A 24,977-nucleotide genomic window follows, 5' to 3' on the forward strand; every position below is an offset into this window, starting at 1 on the left:
AATTAAACGAAACGACCATGAGAGCTCCAAGACGTAGGCGACTGTATCATGACCTACATGACACCCATGTCAAGAATTATCATTTATGTTCTTCGTCCACTGTTGTCATGCTATGCCAATTTTTGTACATACCAAGTTAACGAAACGGCCCTGACAGCACCAAGACCAAGGTGGCTAGATAGATATATATATAGATAGATAGATAGATAGATAGATAGATAGATATACCACTTCGAAACAACAGGTATAGCCTCCGGTGTTTCGAAATTAGTTGCAGGGACTAATATCGCTCTGTGTCAGGCCATGTTCCATCATATTTATTTAATTATCCGCACTGTCAGACTGGAAAACACACTTCCTTCATGTCGGGGAGCCCTGAAAGAATTAAAATTAATTGTGGCCGCAACCATTGGACTTGATTGTGAAGGACAGCGATAGCTTTATCGTGTAACCTGCGGAACATCCCGTTACCATCCGCCAATTACGAAACCTTGTATAACATCAACAGTAGCAATCTCACTACTAACTACAATGCCTAATGATACCTACGATTCCTAAAGTGTATGAAATTGTGAGCACTGCACCCCGGTTGAAGCTCCTTACCAGCCCTACTATCCCTAGCCTCCTGGCCTAAACTATGTGGCAATGGCTATCCACGAACCGGTCATGCTGGAGGTGTCTGTTGCGTATGCGGCGATAACGCTTTAATATATTTAAAGGAGCATAGCTCTTGAATCACCTTGGCAAATCCATTCTGGGTATTTGCCATGAATGGGCACATGTTGACATTGCACACGCACTGCCGAAAAGGTGTCTGTTCGGGCACTAACCCGGTGACCCAAGTTGTCTTCTAATTTAAACAGTAGTCAGCAGCAAGTCGTCTATTCGGGACATACGTGTACACGTTACAGAAAAAAAAGTAGCCGATGGCAATCACCAATTACACAATTCAAAAATGTAAATAATTACTGTGACCAATTACTCCTCCATGAAAGCAATCGAGCAGTTACTGAAATGTAATCGATTTCATTTACGTTACTCTCCTCTCAACGTTTATCAATATTGCACCAACATAGTAAATTGAGTGAGCTGGGTTGCTTCTTCCAGTGAGTTCTCTGCAGCCCTTCAGAGATCGTTTAACTTCTCTTACAAGTGCTTTCCGAAATTTTCGTCGGCTATCTTCCCTCGTTGGTCATTTCAGCAAGCCAGCAGCGAACATAAAAACCGGCTCGTGTGCGCGCTGGAGAAAAAAACGACGTTGTGACGTACGAGTACCTTCCGGATAATATTGTTACTCAATGCTTCGTAGCTCGCGTCCGAGTCGAGTCCTCTGTGAAGCATAGCCCTACATTGTGTCTAGCGATCAGAAAAGGTTATCCCCATAGGGCCCATGAAGACGGGAAACATCGTCCTAAGTTGCCATCGCAATCGAGCCAAAAAAAATGATGGTGCAAATCGTCGGCCAACATGTAGCGGAGCTTCTTTATGAGGAAACATATACTGATCACTCGGGACTGCCAGTCTGAACACGAATGTCGGAGAAGCTTCTGCGTGCCACCGACCGCGTCTCTTCTATTGTAGTTACTGCCAAATTCAATGCGTTGAAAGCTACGACGCCTATTTAAGCTTGTCTCGTTAATAACTCGTTACATGTAATTTTTTAACTGTAAAAATAATTCAAGTGCAGTGGGCGTTACAGAGTAAAAATTGATTGCATGTAATTAATTACGTGTAATTTTTTACGTGCATGTCTGATTCGGGCACAGGTGCCTAGTGGCACATGTATTATGCTCGGAAAGACAGCAGCCAGCACAATCCTAGTGGCCCAAACCAGTAGACAACTTCATTCACTATGTATGTCCTATGTTGTCCGTCATCGATCAACCATGAACAGTGGTCAAATTATTTAAGAAAATATACATTGAAATCCACGACAATCTCGGGCTGATGTGGAAGAGTAGCGAAACGCGCCAGGCCACTGAGCGATTCGCTCTGCGCTAAGGTGATATCGGCGAGGTGTACCGCCTTCACTTCAAAGTTGTACTTCTGGACCACATCGAGCATCGCGCGTCGACCGGCAACGAGTACGAACAACGCTGCAAAACCGTGCGGCGTCGCGTAGGTGTCCGTCGCACAGCGGCTCAGGATATGCTCCTCGATGACTGCATTTCAGGACACAACGTCGGCTAGCACGTAGCAGGAGTGAACCGTCGCGAACAGCTCGCCGACGTGCATCTGGCGCTGCAGAGGTGCACGGCGCATCATCGCAGCAGCGCCTGTGCATCGGGCACGTCGATCCAGTTCTCGAGGAAGACGAGCGTGCCGATGGCGTCGAACCTGTCGAGTAGCTCGGACGCCATGATCACGCCCATGCTCGAGAAGCGCATGCTCATGAACTCCAGCGTGTCCAGCGTGGTCACTGCGGAGCGGAGCAAGTCCATCAGGTCAATGGTTGGGCAGGCTAGCAAGTGGTAGCCCAGCCTGGCGTGCCTCAGGTTACCGCTAAGCTCGAGGTCGCCCCGGAACAGCCTTGGTCGCCTGCGTGACTCGCGCAGCTGCACGAACTCGGTGGAGCGACGATGCATCAGCGGCCATTGAACTAGAATGAACGAGCGCTGGCGCTGCATGTTGAACGCGACCGAAACCACGCGTCCGCGCAGGCAAGCCACGACCAGCCATCCTTCGCGTAGCTCGATGTTGATGACCCATAGGAAGTTATTCCATAGGGACAGCTCCGCAAGGTGGAAGGAGCCGTCGGCTACACTGGTGGTGCATGGCTTGTCCAGGTCTACTCGGCAATGGCCCATCATGCTCCGCATGCAGCTAAGGTTGACCGACTGGAACAATGAGAGCTGGTTGACCGACGGGCACAAGTTGGGATAGCTGCCGACTAGGTGCGCACCGGGCTCTTGTCGGCGGCCGCTCCGTGGTCCAATCTTGCAGACCTGTAAACAAACACCGGTAGTGCTCGTACTATATCTTGCTCTTCACATAGCGCACCACTAATGCATGGTTTCTGCTCTTTTGAAGAGTAAGTATCGCCAAATAACATCAGAAAATTAGCCCAATGTTTATCTCCTCCTTACAGAAAATTGACGTGTGTTACAGTTTGTCAGAAAATGCCCTGCCTATACTAAAACTCACTACAGCCGCGGGGGTGTTTGTGACGTCACGATGTGCAGCTTCTCTACTTATGTACCGTATTCTGTGGTAGGGAGGAATAGGGAGTGAAAATACCACTGGCGTAACCTATTCATGAACGAGAACCACGCGGATGCCAGTGGCCTCGTGCAGTGTGCTCCAGAATGTCAAGGACGTTGGCTAATCCTTCTCGGGGGCAGTTTCAAGCGCCAGTGAACGCTTCGTTGCCTATCCTCCACATCTGTACAATTGGAAAACCCGACGTAGGGATATCAGAAAGCTTCATTTCTTCACGCTCAATGTTACCATCTTTTCCCAAAGCAAAACCTTAACTGCGTCTTTTTATATAAATGAACATATTCTACAGCGATGAATAGCGGTAAGTAAAGGTACCGGCTTATGTCCTAGCTGAGAATATGCCTGTTGTATTAGGGAAGCGTAACATTGTAGATTAAAACTTTAGCTACACCACTACACAGCACTGTGTTGCATATTCACATACACCATGTCTATTTGAAGTGAGAAAAAAAGTCGGCAGGGACCCTTACGGATTACTTATGTTCGGGAATGCGAAAGCATTATAGGTCGCTTTCGTGAAATGTTTTTTTTTTCTGTGTGTTCCTTGTCGGCTGAAGCTCTCGCTTGCCTTTTAATGGCGGCTCGTTAAGGCAAAAGGAAAACACGCCATGCTCAGCGGCATTCAATTCGACAGAAATCTTTTTTTTTTACACACTCATTTTGAACACACATGACGTCGCCACTTGCTACCCATTGGCTGCGCCGTCATGTGCCCATCAACGCACGCACTAGGCCACACATTAAGTCAGCGAGATGAGTGAGACGTGACGTGCGCAATGACGCACGCACTAGGCACGTATTTAGCCAACCAGAACCGTGGAGCCGCATTGGCGGCGTGGAAGCGTGCTCGTCTGGCATCCCCGAGGCTCGGGTTGGATTCCCACCAGTACCGAAAGTTGCCTAATTTTCTTTTCGAAGGCTTTAACTTACTTTGTTTACAGTAACCTGCGTGAGAAATCTTACGTCAATTCGAGTATTTTGGAAGTGGTTTTACTCTTTGCGGTCGGCTATTTTAGGCACCATCGTTCGATCACGGCGTCGACAACGCCGCCTGATTTTCGTGCAATGGGGCTTATAATGCTTTCGCAATTAAATACGCAGAAATGAGCAGAAACGATATAGTTCTGTGTTTTCCCTTGTTCAGCTGTGACGTGTTACCTTCTTCGGGTAAGCCATGGATATATTCTTAGGTAATAACATCATGCATTCAAACGTGAACAAATCGAAAGCTACGTATTGCGTTTCCAGCTTCACATGCATTTCTGGACAGCGGACTAATTCATCCACTGCATTGAGAATTTGGGTCACCCGATACTTAAAGACCGGCTCCGGAACGACCTGCAGATAATAGTCCGTCATATAGAGTTACATAAAAAGGCTGTTGCGATTATTTCCTGTTGTTCGCACTTGTACTTATTTCGCTGTCTTCCGCGTCTAGGACACTAGTAATGCGGCTATCTCGAGGGACAATGCTACCCGCAACCTCGTGCTGAAAAGGACAGCGCGATATAGCCACTAAGTCACCACGACGTGTGACAAAGCTTTTTACCGCTATAAAAGGCATAGCGGAGAGCGGAGGAAGAGCCTTACGCTTTCGTTGGAGCGTCGCCGTTGCGTCAGGTCCATCGGCATCCACCACCGCGTAGAACTGGGCCGCCTTGAGATTTGGACGCAGTGCTGGGCTAAATCCTTAGAACCGAACTGGATCGAGCGTCGCGTGGGTCAGGCGAGCATCTGCGCGATTTTGTGGGCACGCCTTGCCCGTGGCACGCTGTCTCGGGATTCATTCGCGAGAAGCTTGATTGACTTGACGATGATGATGACCTTAATGTCTTTGGCAAATACGCTATCACGGGGAATCGTCAAAAGGTTGACTTATTCTTCGCAAGAGAAGAAAAACGATGAAGAAACAAATTGATGGGAATGCAAGCGCGCGCTGGAAAACGTGCGATTTTAAAATTTCATTTGCGAGAGCGGTAAGTGGGCGAGTTATTGGTTCATGATTGCCAACAGTGCAATGAACACGGACGGATAAAGGCGCCAGATGCGATACACGAGAAAGGTGCGTCTTTAGCCGTCCCGGTTTTTTGAGCTGTTCTTAGGTTTGGCGATGTGAATCCTGATTTTTTTTTGGCAGGACACAATGCGGGAGGCCAAGGGAAGGAAGAATGTGTGGATAACGAGATTTGTGTTTTATTTATTTATTTATGCGTTTATTTTTTGTAAAACCCTAAAAATAAATATTAGAACATTGCAGAGGAGAGGGGCGCGAATACAATGCAAGAGTTAGAAATGGAGGATTAGCTTTAAGAATTCACAGTGCAGGGAACAAAAGAAGCTATTGAAGAAGAAAGTGATAATGCAACGACAACTAGAAAAAAAATCACTTACTTAATGCTCAGTAATTAAATATGCAGATGTCCACTTTACCAAACAGACAATTTCCATGAATATGAGAGTATTGTCACGTGCTTTAAAAGGGCACTGGCAATGTTTATTGAATGCAGCTGGCTCCTGAAAAACACGGCGGGAGGACCTGGCTATCGAACGGCGCTGGAGTCTAGCACGCGCACCTCTTTCTCCTTTGTCCCTGCCTGCCTCTTTGCTTTGTTCCCACTACCGCAGGTGGCATGTTTCCCGCGTCCCCGGAAAGAGCATCGGCTCGATGCTCAAGAAATGGTGTAAGGCAAAACAATAATCAAAAGATATGGTCAAGGCAGACGATCGCGCACAGAACACAATCGCCGCTACACAGTCACCGCTACACACTCAACGAGCAGAGAGATAACAGCCCTAGCTGCAAATAAGAGGGTAAATAGCAAAATGAATAAATGAAAAAAAATTCAGGAACGTGCAACGTAGGGTTTCATGCGGACGACGTGAACTATGTCAGGGCGAGGTTAATGTCGACGCCGTGTTTGTGCCGCACTGTCCGGAATGACCTCGTATAGTTCACGTCACTAATGCGGCGCAGCACATTGTATGGCCCAAAATATCGGATCAGCAACGTTTCACAAAGGCCAGGGCGGCGAACAGGGGTCCACACCCACGCTTGGTCTCTGGGACTGTAGCACACTTGCCTGTGGCGGATGTTAGAACGCCTTGCATCTGCGTGTTGCTGCTGACCGATGTGTAGCCGCGCCAGCTATCGAGCTTCCTCAGCACGCTGAGCAAATTCTTCGGCGTCAATAACTGAGGTGCTTGGCATCTTGATACGGAAGCTTAGCGTGTAGCATCGTCTAAACTTAGCGGCCGTAAAGGAGGCGAAATGGTGTGAACCGCGTCGTTTCTTGTACGGCGGTATTATACGGGAAGGTCACGTGAGGCAAGACGCGATCCCATGTTTTGTGCGGCACGTAGAAGTACAGGGGTCGTCAAAAGTTTCCATGCCACAGCTTGCGCCAACTACGTTCACTCTCAAGCAAGTGGCGCGGCACGTGGAGTTTTTTGGCCGTTGGAAGCTGTGGGTGGCTATAAACAGTGACCTTTGCCCTCTTCAAAAAACCTTGGGGCAGTTAAAATCCGATGCATAAAACGCCACAGGGCACGACGCAGTCAACGTATTCGCGCAAGCTGTGGCCTGGAAACTTTTGACGACCCCTGTACTTAGAAATCATGTCTGTGACGGTCCTGCTCAATCGCTCCGTGAGTCCGTTGGACTGCGGATGCTAAGCAGTTGTATTTCGATGTCTGGTGTTGCAGAACTGAAACATTTGGTCCATGAGCTGCGATGTAAACGCCGTCCCTCTGTCTGTGAATACAGTGGACGGGGCACCATGGCGCAATACAATGCGACACATGAAGAACAGCGCTGCCTCAGAAGCCGGCCGTGGCTCGTGGGAGCGCCTCTGTCTCGGCAGAACGGGTTAAATAGTCAGTCACGACAATCACCCACTTGGTGCCGTCGGTTGACAGAGGAAAAGGCCCAAGAATGTCCAAGCTGACTTGATCGAATCGCTTATTAGGTAGTTCGATGAGCTGCAAAATCCCGGCGGCCTTCATGGTCGCTGACTTTCGCCGCTGACATTCACGGCAGCATTTGACATACTGCGTGATGCTTGCCGAAAGCTCGGGCCAGTAATACACATCGCGCACTCTGGCAAGCGTTCGCGAGGAGCCCAAGTGTCCAGATGTGGGCTCGTCATGGCAAGCGAAGAGAATATCGTCCCACAAGTCTTTTGGAACCACCAGGAGGTAGGCTCGGTCATTCGAATGGGCGTTTTTCTTGCACAGCACGTTGTCTCCGTAGACAGAAGGACGACAATACGCGACATAGATGGCGTGGTATAGTTGTTTGGCGGCCCTCTAAGTGGTCGATGATAGGTCCAATTTCAGCGTCGTCATGCTGCCGTCTGATCAAGTCCGATGCAGTAATGGCGCCAGGGAAGCCGTCATCGTCCTCAGACTCTCGACCGACAGATTCGGCGGGTGCACGCGACAGTGTGTCAGCGTCTTCGGGCTTGCGGCCAGACTTATAAACGATAGTGATGTCAAATTCGTGTAGCCGCAAGCTCCACCGTGCCAGTCGTCCTGAAGGATCTCGTATGTTCGCAAACCAACATAGTGCATGGTGGTCTGTCACCACTTTGAAGGGACGGCCGTAGAGATGAGGGTGACACTTCGTGATCGCCCACACGATCGCGAGACACTCTTTTTCTGTGGTAGAATAGTTCACTTAGGCAAGGGACAGCGATCGGCTAGCATAAGCTAGTACTCTTTCAATGCCGCCTTGATGTTGGACGAGTACTGCACCAAGACTGATCTTACTGGCGTCAGTATGCAAATCCGTGTCAGCCTCGTCGTCAAATATGCCAGGACGGCTGCTGACTGCATGCCTTGTCGTAGTTCAGGGCAGACCGCTTGCTGCTCACCTTGGACATGTTACAGAAACTTGGACAGGACTTGGACATGTTACATAAAAAAGCCACGGTTTCCAATCTCGAACTACGGCAATCAAAATTTAAATAATTACTGTGACCAATTACTGCTCCATTAAAATAATCGAGCAGATACTGAAATTTAATCGATTTCATTTCCATTACTGCCGTTTCAAATTTTATGAACATTGCACAAATATAGCAAATTGAGCGTAGTGACCTGGCTCCTTTAGTGTGTTCTCTGCAGCCCTTCTCAAGTTATCTTGTCTAAGAACTGCTTTCGAAAACTTTCGTCGATTACCTTACCTAGGCTTTTTTTTTTGAGGACGTCAGCAGCAACAATAAAATTTCACTCATGTGCGCGCTGGAGAAAAGGACGATGTTGTGACGTGCGAATATCTTCCGCACAAGATTGCTTTTACTCAATGGTCCAAAACTCGCGTCAAAACCCGCTGTGAAGCACAGCCCTACATTATTGCTAGCGATCAGAGAAGGTGATGCCCATTGAGCCGTAGAAGACGGGAAACGCCGTCCGTAGGTAATGTCCTGGCATCATCGTATTAAGTTGTCGTCGCTATCGAGCCCCCCCCCCCCCCAAAAAAAAAGGCCCGTGCCAATCGTCGGCCAACATCTAGTGGATTTTCTTGAGGAGGAAACAAATAATGATCGCTCGGATCTTCCAGTCGGAACACGAACGTCCGAGAAGCGTCAGCGCGCCACCGACCGGGGGCGTTCTAATTTAGTGCCCCCCAAATTCACTGCGCTGAAAGCTGCGTTGCCTATTCAAGCTTGTCTCGCAAATAATTGATTACATGTAACTGGTAACTGTAAAATGTAATTGAAGTGCAGTGAGCGATACCGCGAAGATGATTCAGTTGATTTTATGTAATTAATTCGTTACGTGCAATTCTGATTCGGGTACAGGCACCTAGTGGCACAGGTAGTATGCTCGGGAACACAGCAGCCAGCGCAAACGTAACGGCCCAAACTAGAAGACATCTTTGGTCACTTTGTATGTCCCGTTGTTTATTATGCCACCTCATTCAACCATCAAAAGCAGCCAGAAAAGTTAAGGACATCTATCGTTTTATTATACACTGAGAATCTCGTGCTGAGGTGGAAGAGCAGCGAAACGCCCCAGGCAACGGAGTGTTTCGCTCGGCGGTATGGAGTGGTCTCCGAGATACACCGTCTTCACTTGAAAGTTGTACTTCTGGACCACATGGAACTTCGCGCGCCGACCGGCAACGATGACGGACAGCGCTGCGAAAATATGCAGCCTCCCGTACGTGCTTGGCCCACAGCGGCTCACGACGAGCTGCTCGGCGACTTCAGTCCAGGCCACCAGGTCGCCCATTCTCTATCGCAGCAAGAGTCAACCGTCGTGAACTGCTCGTCGACGTGGATCTGGCGCTGCAGCGGTGCACGGCGCATCATCGCAGCAGCGCCTATGCCTCGTGCACGTCGATCCAGTTCTCGCGGAAGACGAGCGTGCCCATGGGGTCGCACCTGTCGAGCAGCTCGCACAGCATGCTCACGCCCACGCTCGAGAAGCGCACGCTAACGATCTCCAGCGTGTCGAGCGTGGAGCTGCTGATGATCGCGCACCTCTCCACTGTGGACAGGTGCGCGTTCATCAGGTCCCTGGTCGGGTAGTCCAGCAGGTGGTAGCAGAGCCTGGAGTACCTCTGGTTGCAGCTCACACTCAGTACGTTCCAACACTGCTTTGTTCGACTGCGTGACTCGCGCAGCTCCCCGAAACCGGTGAAGCGGTATTGCTTCAGCGGCGAGTAAGCCAGAATGAACGAGCGCCTGCGCTGCATGTTGGAAGCCAAAGGAACCACGCGTGCGCACAGGCCAGCCAGGGCCAGCCCACCTTCGCGTTGCTCGATGTTGATGACCCATAGGAAGTTGTTCCCTAGGGACTGCTCCGCAAGGTGGAAGCAGCCGTCGACTGAGCTGGCCGTGCATGACTTGTCGAGGTCCATCCGGCGATGGCCCAGGATGCTCCGCATGCCGCGAAGGTTGGAGAAGAGCTGGGTGACCGACGGGTACACGCTGGGATAGCTGTCGACCACGTACGCGCCGAACTGTGGTAGGCGGCCTTTCCGTGGTCCAATCTTGCATACCTGTAGACAAACACATGTCGTGCCCGTACTCAATTTTGCTGTTCACATAGCACATCGCTAATGAGTGGTTTCTGCCTCTTTGAAGATTATTACCGGCAAGTAACGTTAGAAAACCAGCCTAATATTCCTCTGAAGTTACAGAAAGTTGGTGTGTGTATATTTTGTCGAAAAAATCATGCGCGATTACACTGCTGTGAAGGTGCATTACCGGCGAAGCAGTTTAGCACACGACATAGAGGTGACACAGAATTTAGATGACAGGTATGAGCAAATTTTATTTCTCTGGAGTAAGGACGGTGGTCTTCCCAAAGAAAGACACACGCACACACACTTTTGTTTCGATCGGCGGTTTCGATCGGCGGCATACATCCGCGTGGAAGACTACGGTCCCCTCGTGGAGCCAGAAGAAACTTGACACGCGGGACGGGACCACCACGCCGGCAGAGCGGAAGGAAACTAGACACGCAAGAGCTTCGAACGACGATAAAGAGAGGCCGCTGTGATCGTACACATGGCGGACATGGGTCACACAGCGGAAAATATTTGAGAAACCCTTATTATCTACCTGGGAGTCTACTGATCTTGAAAATGGTGCCTATCGATAACCAATCTACTGAAGATGCATATCCAAGGGATGAGACGAAAAGGCTTTTACATGGTATGAATCGATTTTGCATGACATTTGGGAGTTGAATTTATGCACATGCAGATTCATTGACGTACACAAAAAATGCATGGAACTCTAGCCATAAACAGCTTCGATGTATGTAGAATGCCTTGCTTATACTGAAACTGACGACAGCCGGCTAAGTGTTCGTGTCGTCATTATGTGCAGCTTCTTCTCTTTGCATTTTACGGTATTGAGGCATTGGGATGTTAACTACCGCTGGCGTCACCTAATCAGGAGCGAGAATTTCGCGGAGGCAAGTGACGTCGTGCAGTATGCCCCAGAATGTCAAAATGTAGTGTGCTCGATCTCTGGGCAGATTCGAGTGCCTCAGAACGCCTCGTAGCCTGCACTCCACTGCCATACAATTGTGCAACCCGACGTAAAGACATCAGAAACCTTCTTCAGGAACAATGTCAGCAACCTTTCTCAAAGCAACACCTTAGCTGCATTTTTCTATTGGAGTAAGGAAATTTAACAGCGAATAAATAGCGGTAAGTAAAGCTGCCGGCTTATTTGCAAGCTCTTAATATGCCTGGTGTATTGGAGAGGCGTTACATTGTAGGTTAAACCTTTCACTAAACCATTACATGGCCCTGCGTTGCATCTTGACGTACACCGGATGTATACGGTGGGAAAAAATACGAAGAAATGACTAGAAGCGGTATGGGTTTGTGTTTACCCATGTCTTGCTTTGACGCGATACGTTGTTCGGTTCAGCCATGGCTATATTCTGAGATACGAACAACATCGAAAGCCACTAGGCTACATTATTGCGTTTCCTGCTTAACATGCATTTTTAACAGCGGCCTCATCCACGCACCGCAATGTGAATTTGGGTCGACAGCATGCTTAAAGACCGCTTACGCAACGACTGCAAATATTGACTGCAAGTCATATATAGTTACATAGAAAGGGAGTTCCGATTATTTTCTCTTGTTGGCACTTGCATTTATGCCACAATGTCTTCCGCGTCTAGGACAATAGTAATGGGGCTACCATTATAATGCGGCTACCTCGAGGGACAATCCTACCCGCGACCTCGTGCTCAGAAGGAGAGCGCGATAAAGCTACTAAGCCACGACTGCGTTAACATATTTTCTGTGGCGCATTTAGCGGCGAAGCAGAGGGTGAAGGAAGCGCCTTACACTTTCTTTGGAGCTTCGCCGTCGAGTCAGGTCCATCGGCATCAACCACCGCGTAGCTGGGCCGCCTCGAGGTTTGGAGGCAGTGCTAGGCGAAATCCCTGGAACCGAGCGGGATCGGGCGTCTGGTGGTTCACGTGAGCATCTGCGCGATGTGGTGAGCACGCCTTGCTCGTGGCACGCTGTTTCCGGATTCCTTCGCAAGACGCGAGGTTGATTTGATGATGATTGTGATGATGACCTTAACGTCTTTGGCACATACCCACTCACGGGGAATGGCCAAGAGGTAGATTTATTCTGCGCAAGAAAACCAAAAACGATGAAGAACCGAATTGCGAAAAGTCTAGCCGCGCACTAGAAAACGCGCGATCTTAAAATTTTATTTGCGAGAATCGTAAGCGGGCAACCTTTTGTATAATTAGCAAGAGCGCATTGAACATGGACGGAGAAAGGCGCGAGATGCATGCGAGACACAACAGTGGCGCGTCTCTTTCCATCTCTGTTTATTGTTCTGCTCGTAATTACGCGTGGTGTGAATGTTGATAATTTTTGAAGCGAAGCTTTATAGACAATTTTTTTATGGGCGCCGCCATTACGTAGGCAGTGGCGCCATCTATGGGCAGTTGGCATGCTGGCTTGGGCGAACGCCCGTTTTGTATTCTATATGGTATACGCTCGGCAGCAGTTTTTGGTGAATTTATTCGCACCCTCATGAAATGACATCTTCTATGTGGGGTATGGGCCTGAGAGGCATTGTGAAGGAATTTAAGTCTGAAGTAATTAAGCGGCTGTAGTTTCTGATGGCGTTAGGGTAGACGGAGGACCCCGCCTGACGTGTGCGCGTTTGTTTGAGTTAACAATCAGCCTCCGATATCAGTTAAGTATTTCTGAAAATTATTTTCACGGATGTTACCTTACTGGAGCCTTCTCAGCATTGTAATTCTAAGCTCTGCTTTAGCTGCAACGAGTAGTTACGAAACATTTCACGATCCTAACAGCGTGGGTATCTGTACTGCTGGAGAATAAGTCGTGTTGTTTACTTTGACAAGCGTTCAAGTTGTTATCTCTAGATACATTAGGAGACTGCCTTGTTTGCTGGCCAAGGTTTCCACCCGCAAATAAAATAGTTTGGTTAATAATAGCCGCATACCGGACAGTGTAAGTCACACTTTTTGAGTGGTCGAACGACAAGCTGCAGGCTGCGTGAGCGTCCGAGGCAGTATTAAATGCTGTGTTACACATCTGTTTGGTCGAAGTGGTCCAAGCAAGCCGTACGACGATGCGAAGTTTTATTGCGTCCTTATCCCGCGTTCTGTTTTATTTTGCTGCAAAACCAGGACATACGAACTCTCTTTTTTCAGTCTCGTAAGCTCAGTCATCTACGACGCATTAACGAATCTTACGGAAATTCTGTCCTTACAAATGGCTGTTGGATTCTCTTTATGCAATCCGCTTTGTATATCGTGCCTTACAGGGCAAAAGGCAATGTCGATCCAAGCACGAATCTTGTGTCTATCATAATTGGTTTTGCAACCGCAGTGCTCGCTGTGTTGCGCAAAGCCATCGGCCGCTTGCAGGAGGCTAACGTGGACATAGTGATTTGAAGAGTACTAGACCCAAAATGTGTGAGAACCATGCCGGAGGCTGATGGAAATGTTTTACAACAACCATTCGTCGTGTGAAAACCGATACATCCAACATAGTTCACCAAACACACACACACACCCTGTCTGAGGACGCACGTCGCATTTTCGCACATCCAAGAGAAATTTCCAGATAGTGTAGCTACTGCTGCACCTAAAGGCTACACAGTGGTTGTTCAACGACCTCGTAAATAATAGCTGACATCCCGTAAATTGCACTCAGAACTAGGTAAAACATCTGCAAATCGTTCCGCAGCGCGCGACCGGCAACACATTCAAGCCGCGCCGCGCCGGCTCGCACAAGCCAGAGAGGAGGAAAGGCTCGTCGCGCGCCCCGCCGCGTGTTTCTATTTGCGCGTCGACCGCCGGCGTATGCTTCTAGATGGTTTCTTTCGCCGAGGGCGCTCGAACGCACTCATATGGTTCGCATGAATGCATGTTCTGGAAGCGTGGCTGTATGGCTTAGTTAAAGACAATGACATTACTAAAGACAATCGGCCTTTCCATTTCCTTCACGGAATGGAAAGGCCGATGAATATTTTTTTTGGCAGGACACAACGTGGGACGCCAAGAAAAGGAAGACTGTGTGGGTAACCAGATTGGTCCATTTGTTTGCAATAGTGATCATATGAAGATCCAACTTTCTAACAAGCGCGAAGTGATAGTCCTAAGGTTAAGCGAACAACTTGTATCAGTATGAATCCAGGATTTGGCACTTTCAGGGCCGCTGGCGTACACTTTCGGCACCATAAACGAGTAGCAAATGATGACGCAGATAAAGCTTGATCTGCATCTAAACCGCATCATCGAAAGCGTTATTATCACTTTGCTGGTACTCAGCAGATGCTGTCGCTGTTGCTTCATCTAAAACCCCAATGGCACCAGTGCCGAAAAGTTGTTTTTGTTTTTCGTCCAAAGTTGAATACATAATATGTTTCGGATGTTGTTCCATATTTTTGTTGTATTCCTGATAGTTCAGAATGGAAAAAAAGAGCGAAAAATTACATGTACAGAAAAAGAGACTAATCAAAGAGAAATGTTTTTTTTAGCACGACTTTAGGCCAATATGACGAATTTCACTCGATTGCGAATTTTCCATCCAAAAGGTCGCCTGAATAGGCGGTGTCTAAACACGTTGGACATTGGGTCGCCGATTTCATCCGTTGGCCACCATCATGAGCTGGCACTGTTTAAAGCTTAGGCCAGACAAACACTCTTGAACTTTGCTTTACTTAGCTTGTGATTGCCCGAAAAATGAATTATGGGGTTTTACGTGCCAAAACCACTATCTGATTATGAGGCACGCCGTAGTGGGGGGACTCCAGATTAATTTCGACAACCTGGGGTTCCTTATCGCGCACCGAAATTAACCACACGGGTGTTTTCGCATTTCGCCCCCATCGAAATGCGGCCGCCGTGGCCGGGATTCTCTCCCGCGACCTCGTGCTTAGCAGCCCAACACCATAGCCACTAAGCAGCAACGGCGGGTCCCAATTCCCTTACGTCGGCCTGTAAGGTATTTGATATATATATACATACATATGCACGGATGTACACATATCTGGCTTTCGCCAGAACGCACTTTTCTGTTCCTATTGTTGTGGCTACATCGCCTAGTTTACTGCCTCGCACCAGGGTGATCTCTTGGTGGAACAATTGATTAGTCCTGTTTACTCAAACTGTGGTTACCGACCCAGAAATGGATCAAGAGCGCTTTCCTGAGGGTCGTGGAGGTTCCAGCTATCTGTATCACCATTAACGGTAATCTTTAAACCATTCACTTCACTGTGGGCACTTCTTCGTTTATCTGTGCGAGTCTATGAAAGTTATCCTGGAAAGGCGTCAAAGAAATGCTATTGTATTTAGGATTCAGGCCTCAAGGGCTGAATTACATCCGTCATATTATATTAGATGATTAAATCAATTCTGCTAAAAATTACGAATCATTTTTGGCAGCTCTCCTTGCTGTGGGTAATATCTTTTAAATAACTTATAATGTCAATGTATCGAATTGATTGAAAAAATGGTTAATCCCTTTTTATAGGAATCGGTAGAACAGGAAAGTGAAAGTTGTATTCAGAGAAGGTATTGCATGTTTATTGTATACCCGTGAGCAAAAGTATACGGACCACAGGGTCACCGAAAAAACTTAAAATTTCGTAATTAACAAGCATTAACTGGAATTAATGGGTACACTGGAAGTTAGCAATGCGATGTTTGGACTGCAGTCCTTAATTTCAAGTTGTGTTCTGAGGCAGAGGAAAAAAAATTGGCCGTATCGCGCAACCCCGTAGTCCGTATACTTTGCCTCACGAGTGTACATGAAGAATTAATTAGCAAGTAGGCATAGGTGGACTTGCACTGCGCAGGTATCCTCGACAACTGCCACACAAGCGAAAGTTGGCGAACGACTCGCGACCGGGAAACATCCCCCGGAAACACTGCATTGCACGCGCCGGAGCACTGCGCAAATCCACCATAAACCGCAGGCGTTCGCAAACAGTACAAGCGATACCGAACGGATTGTCAGAAAATCGATTCGTGAAATCACGATCCGCTCCAGCGAAAGGCGCATGATTTGCGGGTCGGCGACCGTGTTGCAGGTTTGCTTGGCGCGCGGAGTCCTGCTGCCGAGTCGCTTCGGCGAAGAGCATTTTGGTCCCGCGGCGTATCGTCTTGGGCAGCCAGTTGAGTTGCGACGCCCTCAGCTTCAGCAATGCGAGTGGCAGAGTTCGCAGCGTGCGCCACGAACGCGCAAAGGCGTTCTGCTTCACACTAGCGTGTCACTTGCCGGGCCAAAGCGAGAGTCGCCCGTGGACGTGGTTGCCTTTCTGCGCCGCTTAGCACAGCAGCTTTCTTAGTTGGTGTCATCGCAAGCGAAACAGTAGGCGGCGTGTAAGGGCTGCTGATTCATGTTGAAGCTGCACTTCGAAGGCGACGAGGAGAAAAAACTTGTCGGACGCCAAAGACAAACCATGAGTGGAAACTGCATCGTAACCTCAGCAGAAGTCCTACACCGGTTACACAAAGCCACACCGCGCTGGAGCCTCCGCTGCGCTGAGGCTCCGCTCCGCTGCGCCATGAAGCGCTCACTGTCGGCACTCTTTCGTGCTATGATGCCGTACTTCGCATCACCGCTCCTAGATGGTGGCGTCATCCCTGTAAAGATAGCATATGTTACGCGTTCTCGCCGGACGTCACATCCCTACCAGGAAGTTGATCGTGGACCCCGGCGTAAAACACTTTCGCGTTAAAAAGCAAACTTTCAGAAGCCTCACAAAGGTGGGGAGGGGGGGGGGGGTCATGGTATCTTTGGTAATAGTAAAAGGGGTCACCTACTGGAAAAGTTTAAGAAACACAGGATTCGTCGAAGATTTCTGCACCGCTTCTCTTTTCTGTCGGTGCGCAAAGACGGATTTATCTTGCGGGCGTTAACATGGCATACCTCGCTTTCACTATCGTCCCGCGCCCTGGGGCCGTATAGTCAAACGATGCACTTCATTCTTTGTTCTTCTCGCCTTTCCCCAATCGTTCGGCGTGGCTCTCAGGATACCGCACTACCATCTTTGCTGGGATCGGCTTCTCTACTCGTCACATGATAAGAATATAGAACTAAATGGAACTGTAGAACATTCGGGCCTTGTTTGTATGAAAGTCAAACTTAAAGGATAAACACAAATTAGTGTGCACGTTACTATAAGATGCCCGCGAATACACGCACAATTGCCGCGTGACTGGCCGCTCGAGGCATTTTGCGTGTATTCGCAGGCATCTTTCACGCTCGGAAAAACACATTTATGTAGCACGTATTGAGCAACTGAAAACTGTATCGGGAGTTTTAAATGTTGATCTACAATCTTCTCATTGACACTTTGATAATTTGGACAGTAATTCTCGAGTTACATAATCATTTACAATTACCTAATTAAATCTCAGCAACGAAAAAATAACAGGCGGCTACTCCACTGCATTGGAAACAATACGCACTAGGTTGGCTTCGCGTAAAACCCTTCCTCTTTTTTAAAATCGTGCTGTGTGATAGCTGGGACACCCTGTATAATGTCCCTTTGGTAATGGTACTGGAAATTGCGGACACCTACACGAAATTGGCACACTCGCAAATCAGTGCTGCACTGCAGCATGTGTATATGCAATGTGCAATTATCCAAGTGGTGCATTATTTAGAGCAAGAGCACGTGCTTCGTGGGATAGGAAATGGAGTAAATGGTTTTAAATATTTAGAAGAGTTCATAATATCAGCAAATTTGCTGGAATAAGGTGGGTTCGGCTAATACAGAACCAAGGTAATTGGAAATGACTCGGAGAGGGCTTCGTCCAGCATTGGATATGATGGGCTGCTAATGAGAAGTAACTGTCCTCCCAATGAGTAATTCACACAATGAAGTGAACTTAGGTGGCCAGTGAAAACGTCACGTCGATTTTCGAAGTTACAGGAATGTGTCGGAAATATGTGTTAAAAGGTAACTAAAAACTTTTTTTAACGCACTGTTCAAAATAATCAATGATGCAAACGCGATACAATGCTGTCATGAACAGCATAGTATTACTCCCATACAGGCTGGGGGAAACTTACAAGAGGGTTCTTAGGGTCATTTACTCTATCGCACGGATTTTTCATATTCTCGCCCTCTTTCAGTGTGCCATGCAGTGCTGTTGTACACAGTAAGATTACGCCACATTGTCGAAAGCGCCTTCTTCTTAGCTCTCACTGGCGCACAATTAAGGTGGCTACGCGCACTCTAATTGGTTCAAAAGTGTTAGAATTCTAGAGAGCAAAATGGACACCGATTTCACCGCAAAACGAACACTCCAATACCTACTGGGTGAAATTCGTTTTACGCGTCCTTTGAAAAATAAATATATTGAGACAAAGGAAAGGTAAGAAGTCGCATGTAACGGATGGGCAAACGATCCCAATCTTATTCTACAATACATCAGTATAGCCGGCTTAGCATGTGCTGTTTCGAAATTCGTTGCAGGTACTCAAAGTGCTCTGTGTCTGTTCATTTCCCAGTTTATTTACTTGATTATCCGCACTGTCAGGCCGAAGAACGCACTTCCTTGGTGATGGAGAGTCGTAGAAGAGTTGTGAATAGTTGTGGGCAATACCATCGATGACGAGTGTCAAAGTCAGCGATAGCTTTATCGTGGAACCTGCAGCATATCCCGTTACCATAAATTGCGAAACTTTGGATCACATCAGCAGTGGCAATCTCGTTGCTGTTGCGTCCCGAATCGGCCGGGCGCATTCTTTGAATGTTTCCCACGGAGGCAAGCCCTTTCATCAGCGTCGCCCAGACGGCGACAGTGCCCGACACCGACGTTGACGGGCAAACAAGCGCCCCGAATCGGCAGTGTGCATCGTTCGTGTGTTTCCGCCGATGCCACCCCCTCCACCAGCGGCCTCCAACCCGGGGACGCGGCGCGACACCGCCTTGGACGCGATGACAAAGAAGCTCACGAAGCGACCACAACCGCCACCATTCGTGGAAGCGGGGACCAGCGCGGAGGTCACTCTCCCGACCCTGGCAAGACGAACGTCACTGATAGAGAGAAACCAAGGGGACGACTTTTGTAGAAGGAGCGTGAATCCCCTGTTTCCAGATAGCCTCGCCCTTGCTTCGAATGTGCAACAATAGAGGCGGAGTTCTGTAAACAGTACGACCCCTATGATTGGCCGCACCAAGGTCAGCAGATTCCCTGGTCGGGTCAACTAGGAAAGAACAATGTTTTGTAAGGAGACACGTTCAGTGCAGTGGTGTGTCCTGACGTATTCTGATATGTGCTCAGACATGTAGTGAGCTGAGACTTTCAAATTGCTCCCCCATGGAGTGAGCTTCCATATTAGGAGGCACTGTAAATATGTAGAATAAACCGTTTTTCTCTCGATATTACTCCCGGACGTACTCATCCCTCTGGCTAAACGCTACCCGACTCCCAACACTGCTCACTACACTGGGAATGATACGACGATAGAGTGTGTCATATTGTAAGCACAACACCCCGGTTGAAGCTCCGTAGCAACCTCCGCTATCCCTAGTATTCTGGCTGCAACTTTGTTGCAATGGCTATCGGTAGCTCTCGACGCAAAGGTGTCTGTTGCGTATGTGGGGATATCGCTTTATTATATTAATGGGTACACACTGCTTGAATCCCCTTGGCAAATGCATTGTGGGTATTTGCCAAGAATGTGCACATACCAATATTGCACACGCACTGCCGAATGTGTTTGTTCGGGCAGATACCCAGTAACCCACGTTGCCTACTAAGTTAAACAGCCGCCAGGAGAAAGTTGTCTATTCGGGCCAGACTTCCACACGTTACACAAAATTGCTCCATTCAAATGATTACAGTGACTAAATACTGCTCCATGAAACCAAGCGAGCCGTTTTTGAAATGTTATCGATTTCACTTACGTTACTCTTATCTCAACATTTGTCAAGTGTTCACCAACATAGTAAATTGAGGGAGCTCGCTTGGTTCTTCCACTGTGTCCTCTTCAGCCCTTCGCAAGTTATCTTCTCTAAAAACTGGTTTCCGCAGTTTTCGTCGACAATCTTGCCTACTTTTTATTTTAGGACGCCAGCAGCGACAGTAAAAACTCGCTCATGTGCGTGCTGCAGAAAAGGCCGATGTTGTAACGTAATAATATCTTCCGCACAAGATTCTTTTTAGTCAGCGCTCCAACGCTGGCATCTGAGTCTTCTGGGAAACAGAACACTACATTGTTGCTGGCGATTGGAGAAGGTGACCCCCATAGGGCCGATGTAGAGAGGAAAAATCGCCCGTAGGTAATTTACAGGCATCATCGCTCTAAGTGGGCATTGTCATCGACCCATAGCAAGGCCGGTGCAAATCTTCGGGAAGCATGTAGTGGAGCTTCATGAGGAGGAAAAAATACTGATCGCCTGGGTCTGCCAATCGAAAGACGAGCGTCCGAGGGGATTCTGCGCTACACCGACCACGGGCCTTCTTATGTAGTTCCTGCCACATTCACTGCGGTGAAAGCTGCGTCCCTATATAGCTTGTCTCGTAAATAACTGGTTACATGTTAATTGGTTACTGCAAAAAGTTATTGAGCTGTAGTGAGCACTACAGAGTACAAATTTAATTGATTGCAGGTAATTATGTGTGATTTGCTACGTGCAAGACTGTTTCGGGCACACACCCAGTGGCACAGGTAGTCTGCGCGGAAAGACCGCAGCCATTATATACCTATAATGACAAGCTAGTGGACAGGATGGGTCACTGTTGTACGCCCCACTGTCTATTATGTGACACTATTCGACAGTCAGAAGTGGCCAAAGTAGCTGAAGACGATTATCGGTTTAATATACACTGAAATTCAAGAGAATCTCGCGCTGAGCTGCAAAAGCAGCCACACGTTCCAGGCCACTGTCCGATTCACCCAGCGCTATGGAGAAGTCAGCAAAGTCTAGTGCATTGACTTTGAAATTGTACTTCTCGAACGTCTCGAGCGTCGCGCACCGACTGGCGACGACGACGAACGACGCTGCGAAACTGCGCAGCGTCGCCCACGTGCGCAGCATACAGCGGCTCACGACAAGCACCTCGACGACTTCAGTGCAGGCCACGAGGTCGGTCAGCACGTAGCAGGACTCGACCGTCGCGAACAGCTGGTCGACGTAGATCTGGCACTGCAGTGGCGCACGGCGCATCATCGCATCGGCACCTGAGCCTCGCGCACGTCGATGCCGTTCTCGAGGAAGACGAGCGTGCTCATGGCGTCGCACCGGTCGAGGAGCTCGCCCAGCATGCTCAGGCTTACGCTTGAGAAGCGCATGCTCATGAACTCCAGCGTGCCGAGCGTGGTCACTGTGGAGCGGAGCGCGTCCCTCAGGTGCCTGGTCGCGTAGTCCAGCAGATGGTAGCAGGGCCTGGTTTGCCTCACGTTACGGCTCACGCTGAGTACGTCCCGTAACAGGAACTGCTCCTGCGACCTGCGGGACTTGCACAGCTCCACGCAGTCGAGGCAGCAGTGTCCCATGAGCTGCAGGAACGAGCACACGCGCTGCACGTGTGACGCGACCGTAACCCCGCGTCCGCGCAGGCAAGCCAGGGCCAGCCGACCTTGGCATAGCTCGATGTTGATGACCCACAGGAAGTTGTTCCATAGGGACAGCTGCGCAAGGTGGAAGCAGCCGTCGGCTGCACTGGCCGTGCATGACTTGTAGAGGTCCAGACGATGATGGCCCACGATGCTCCGGAAGCAGCGAAGGTTGGAGTAGAGCTGGTGGACCGCCGGGCACTCGCTGGGATAGCTGCCGACCATGTACGCAGCGGACTCTCGTAGGCGGCCCCTCCATCGTTCCATCTTGCAGACCTGTGAACAAACACCTGTCGTGCTCGTACATCACTCTGCTGTTCACATAGCACGTGGCTATTGCGTGGTTTCGGTCTATTTGAAGAGTAAGTATCACAAAATAACATTAGAAAACTAGCCGAACATTATTCGCATATACAGTAAGTTAACATGTGTAAAGTTTGTCGAAAAATGCTTGCCTATACTGAGACTAACGGCTGCAGGTAGGGTGTTCGTGCAGGTTTTTTACGACGTACAGCTTTTTTGCTTCGGTGCTGTATTTTAGTGTAGTGAGGCATTGGGATGGAAACTACCGCTGGCGTCAACGCAAAATAGAGGAAGAACCACGGGAATGCAAGTGACCTCGTGCAGTGTGCCCCAGAATGTCAAAGCGCAGTCTTTCCCTTCTGCCTGCAGTCCACTGCTATTCATCTGTGCAACCCGACGTAGGGACATCAGAAGCCTTTCTCAGTCACAATATCAACGTCATTTCCGCAAGCAAAACCTTAGCTGCATTTTCATATATAAATTCACAAATGTAATAGCGAATGAATACCGGTAAGTAACGCTGCCGGCCTATGTATTAGCAGTGATTGTGCCTCGTGTATTGGGGAAGCGTTACACTGTAGGTTAAACCTGGCAATGCGTTGCAATACATGGCTATGCGTTGTATATTCACGTATACAGGGTGTATGTGAAGTGAAAAATAAAAAGAAGTGACTGGAAGTGGTGTAATTAGGTGTTTTCCCATGTCCTGCTTTGACGTGACACGTTCTTAGGTTCAGCCGTATCTATTCTTAAGTACTAACGTATAAATCAAAACGCGAACACACCGAAAGCTACTAGGCTACGTTATTGTGTTTCCAGCTTCATATGCATTTTTTAACATCGACCCAATTCATGCACTGAAATGTGAATGTGGCTCAACAGCATGCTTAAAGACCGGCCATGGAACGACTGCAGATAAAACTGAGTTGTATATAAAAAAAAATTAAATTATGGGGTTTTACGTGCCAAAACCAGTTCTGATTATGAGGCACGCCGTAGTGGGGGACTGCGGAAATTTTGACCACCTGGGGTTCTTTAACGTGCACCTAAATCTAAGTACACGGGTGTTTTCGCATTTCGCCCCCATCGAAATGCGGCCACCGTGGCTGAGTTGTATATAGTTACATTGAAAGGGTCTCTAGATTATTTGTGGTTGTTCGCAATTGCATTCATTCCGCAATGTCTTTCGCGTCGATGACAATAGTAATGAGGCTGCCATTATAATGCAGCTACCTCGAGGGACTATGGAACCCGCGACATGGTGCTGAGAAGGAGCACGCGATATAGCCAATAAGCAACCACGACATGTGACAATCAAAGCTTTACTTTAACGCATTGAGCGACGAAGCAAAGAGCGAAGGAAGGGCCTTACGCTTTGGTTGGAGCTTCGCCGTTGAGTCAGGTGCATCAGCATCATGCACCGCGTAGCTGGGCCGCCTCGAGGTTTTGACGCAGTGCTGGGCGAAATCCCTGGAACCGAGCTGGATCGAATGTCGCGTGGTTCCCACGATCGTCTGCACGATTTTATTGGCACGCGTTGCCCGTGGCACGCTGTCTCGGGATTCCTTCGCGAGACGCGAGGTTGACTTAATGATGATGATGACCTTAAAGCCTTTGGCACATACCCACTTACGGAGATTAGCCACAGGTTGACTTATTTTGCGCAGTGGAATCGAAAACGAAGAAGAACCGAACTGCCGCGAAGACAAGCCGCGCGCTAGAAAACGCGCGAATTTAAAATTTCGTTTGCGAGAACAGGAAGTGGGCAAGTTGTTATTGGCTAACAATTATAAAACATCGCAATGAATAGTGACGGAAAAAAGCGCCAGACCCGAGACACGAGAAAGGCGCCTCTTTTGCCGTCACGGTTTTTAGTTGTGTTCTTAATTTTCGCGATGTGAATCTTTATTAGTGCGAAAACTTTATACGCCCGATTAAGCGAAAACGTTGTAGTTGGCGCCGTGAGCGAATTATGGTACCAAAAATGGTCACCGCAAAGAGTACAAATATGTCAAAAAATACTCGGATTGACCGAAACTTCTCAGTGATCGAGGTTCCTGGAAACAGATTAAATTATTGCCCTTAAAAAATGACAAACTTCGGTCTAGGTGGAAATCGAAACCGAGCCTCCGGAATGCGAGACCACCGCGCTTCCCCGACGCCACGGCGACTTTTTTGCTTCTTTATTGCCATTTCACAAACACAAACAACATTGTCAGATACACATGTACATGTTCTGAATACATCAGCCACAACTCAGCCAGTGTATACGGATTAAAAATGCTTCACAGAAGCCAATTGGTCAACTACAGGTATCCACTCGGGGGGTTCACATTGTGCTCTGGAAAAGTCTCGTGTGTATATCATACTCTTAACAAAATAGTGCCTTGCTGAGGGAGCCTGTACTTGAGCATGCCTAATATCCATTCTAGTCTTCCATACGCTATGTACGCAAAGCAACATTAGCATATCCCTCGGCACTTCACCTGTATCTGCGCGTGGAAGAAACCGAATTCCAAAAGGGCATAACAGCAATCCTTTTTAAGTGCTCTTTGTAGGACATCCCACTACCACGTGGAAGTCTAGAAATACATGTTCTATTGTTTCCGGTTTGTTACAGATTAAACAGCTTACTGACCAAGGTACCAAAAGACCTTTACCTTTTAACCGTGGCTGTAAAGGGAGAGTGTCGGTATGCATGTGAAAAAAGAACGTTTTAACGGAGGGTCTCACCGGCATTTTTTTAACACGCTTCAGGAGATCGCGCTCAGGACCTAGCGTGTAGACAGCTAGATAGACAGGTATTGATAAGAATACACAAGGATATCACAATACAAACGCTTTTTCGTAACATCAGACAAGTTGTCATGTGAAAATCTTGCCTTGAGCCAGCCTATAGACATAA

The 24,977-nt window shown here is 48.3% G+C and overlaps 2 protein-coding genes across 2 annotated transcripts in view; both read right to left on the bottom strand.

Moving 5' to 3' along the window:
* LOC125942377 (uncharacterized) overlaps positions 1-21,443 on the bottom strand; it is a 62,448-nt gene extending 41,005 nt beyond the window's left edge. Inside the window, exon 1 of the mRNA XM_049660550.1 lies at positions 21,273-21,443. Coding sequence (XP_049516507.1) covers positions 21,273-21,383 — 111 coding nt within the window. The 5' untranslated portion in view covers positions 21,384-21,443. The remainder of the gene's footprint in view (positions 1-21,272) is intronic.
* Positions 21,444-21,486: 43 nt separating this feature from the next.
* LOC125943502 (uncharacterized) lies at positions 21,487-23,565 on the bottom strand. Its single transcript, XM_049662851.1, has 3 exons — positions 23,445-23,565; positions 21,526-22,045; positions 21,487-21,491 (listed from the first exon to the last, which is right to left on the bottom strand). Exons 1-3 carry the CDS (start codon positions 23,487-23,489, stop codon positions 21,487-21,489), a joined length of 570 nt encoding a protein of 189 aa, XP_049518808.1. The 5' UTR covers positions 23,490-23,565.
* Between the last annotated feature and the right edge of the window lie 1,412 nt (positions 23,566-24,977).

Source organism: Dermacentor silvarum, chromosome 1 (genome assembly GCF_013339745.2).
Source record: "Dermacentor silvarum isolate Dsil-2018 chromosome 1, BIME_Dsil_1.4, whole genome shotgun sequence".
Lineage (NCBI taxonomy): Eukaryota > Metazoa > Arthropoda > Arachnida > Ixodida > Ixodidae > Dermacentor > Dermacentor silvarum.

Bases quoted from the DNA above. Each gene is read 5' to 3' on its own strand.
- LOC125943502 (XM_049662851.1), bottom strand. From the start codon at position 23,489: ATGATGCTGATGCACCTGACTCAACGGCGAAGCTCCAACCAAAGC. The intron at 22,046-23,444 runs GTAAGGCCCTTC...GTTTGTTCACAG, and splicing joins GGCGAAGCTCCAACCAAAGC to GTCTGCAAGATGGAACGATG.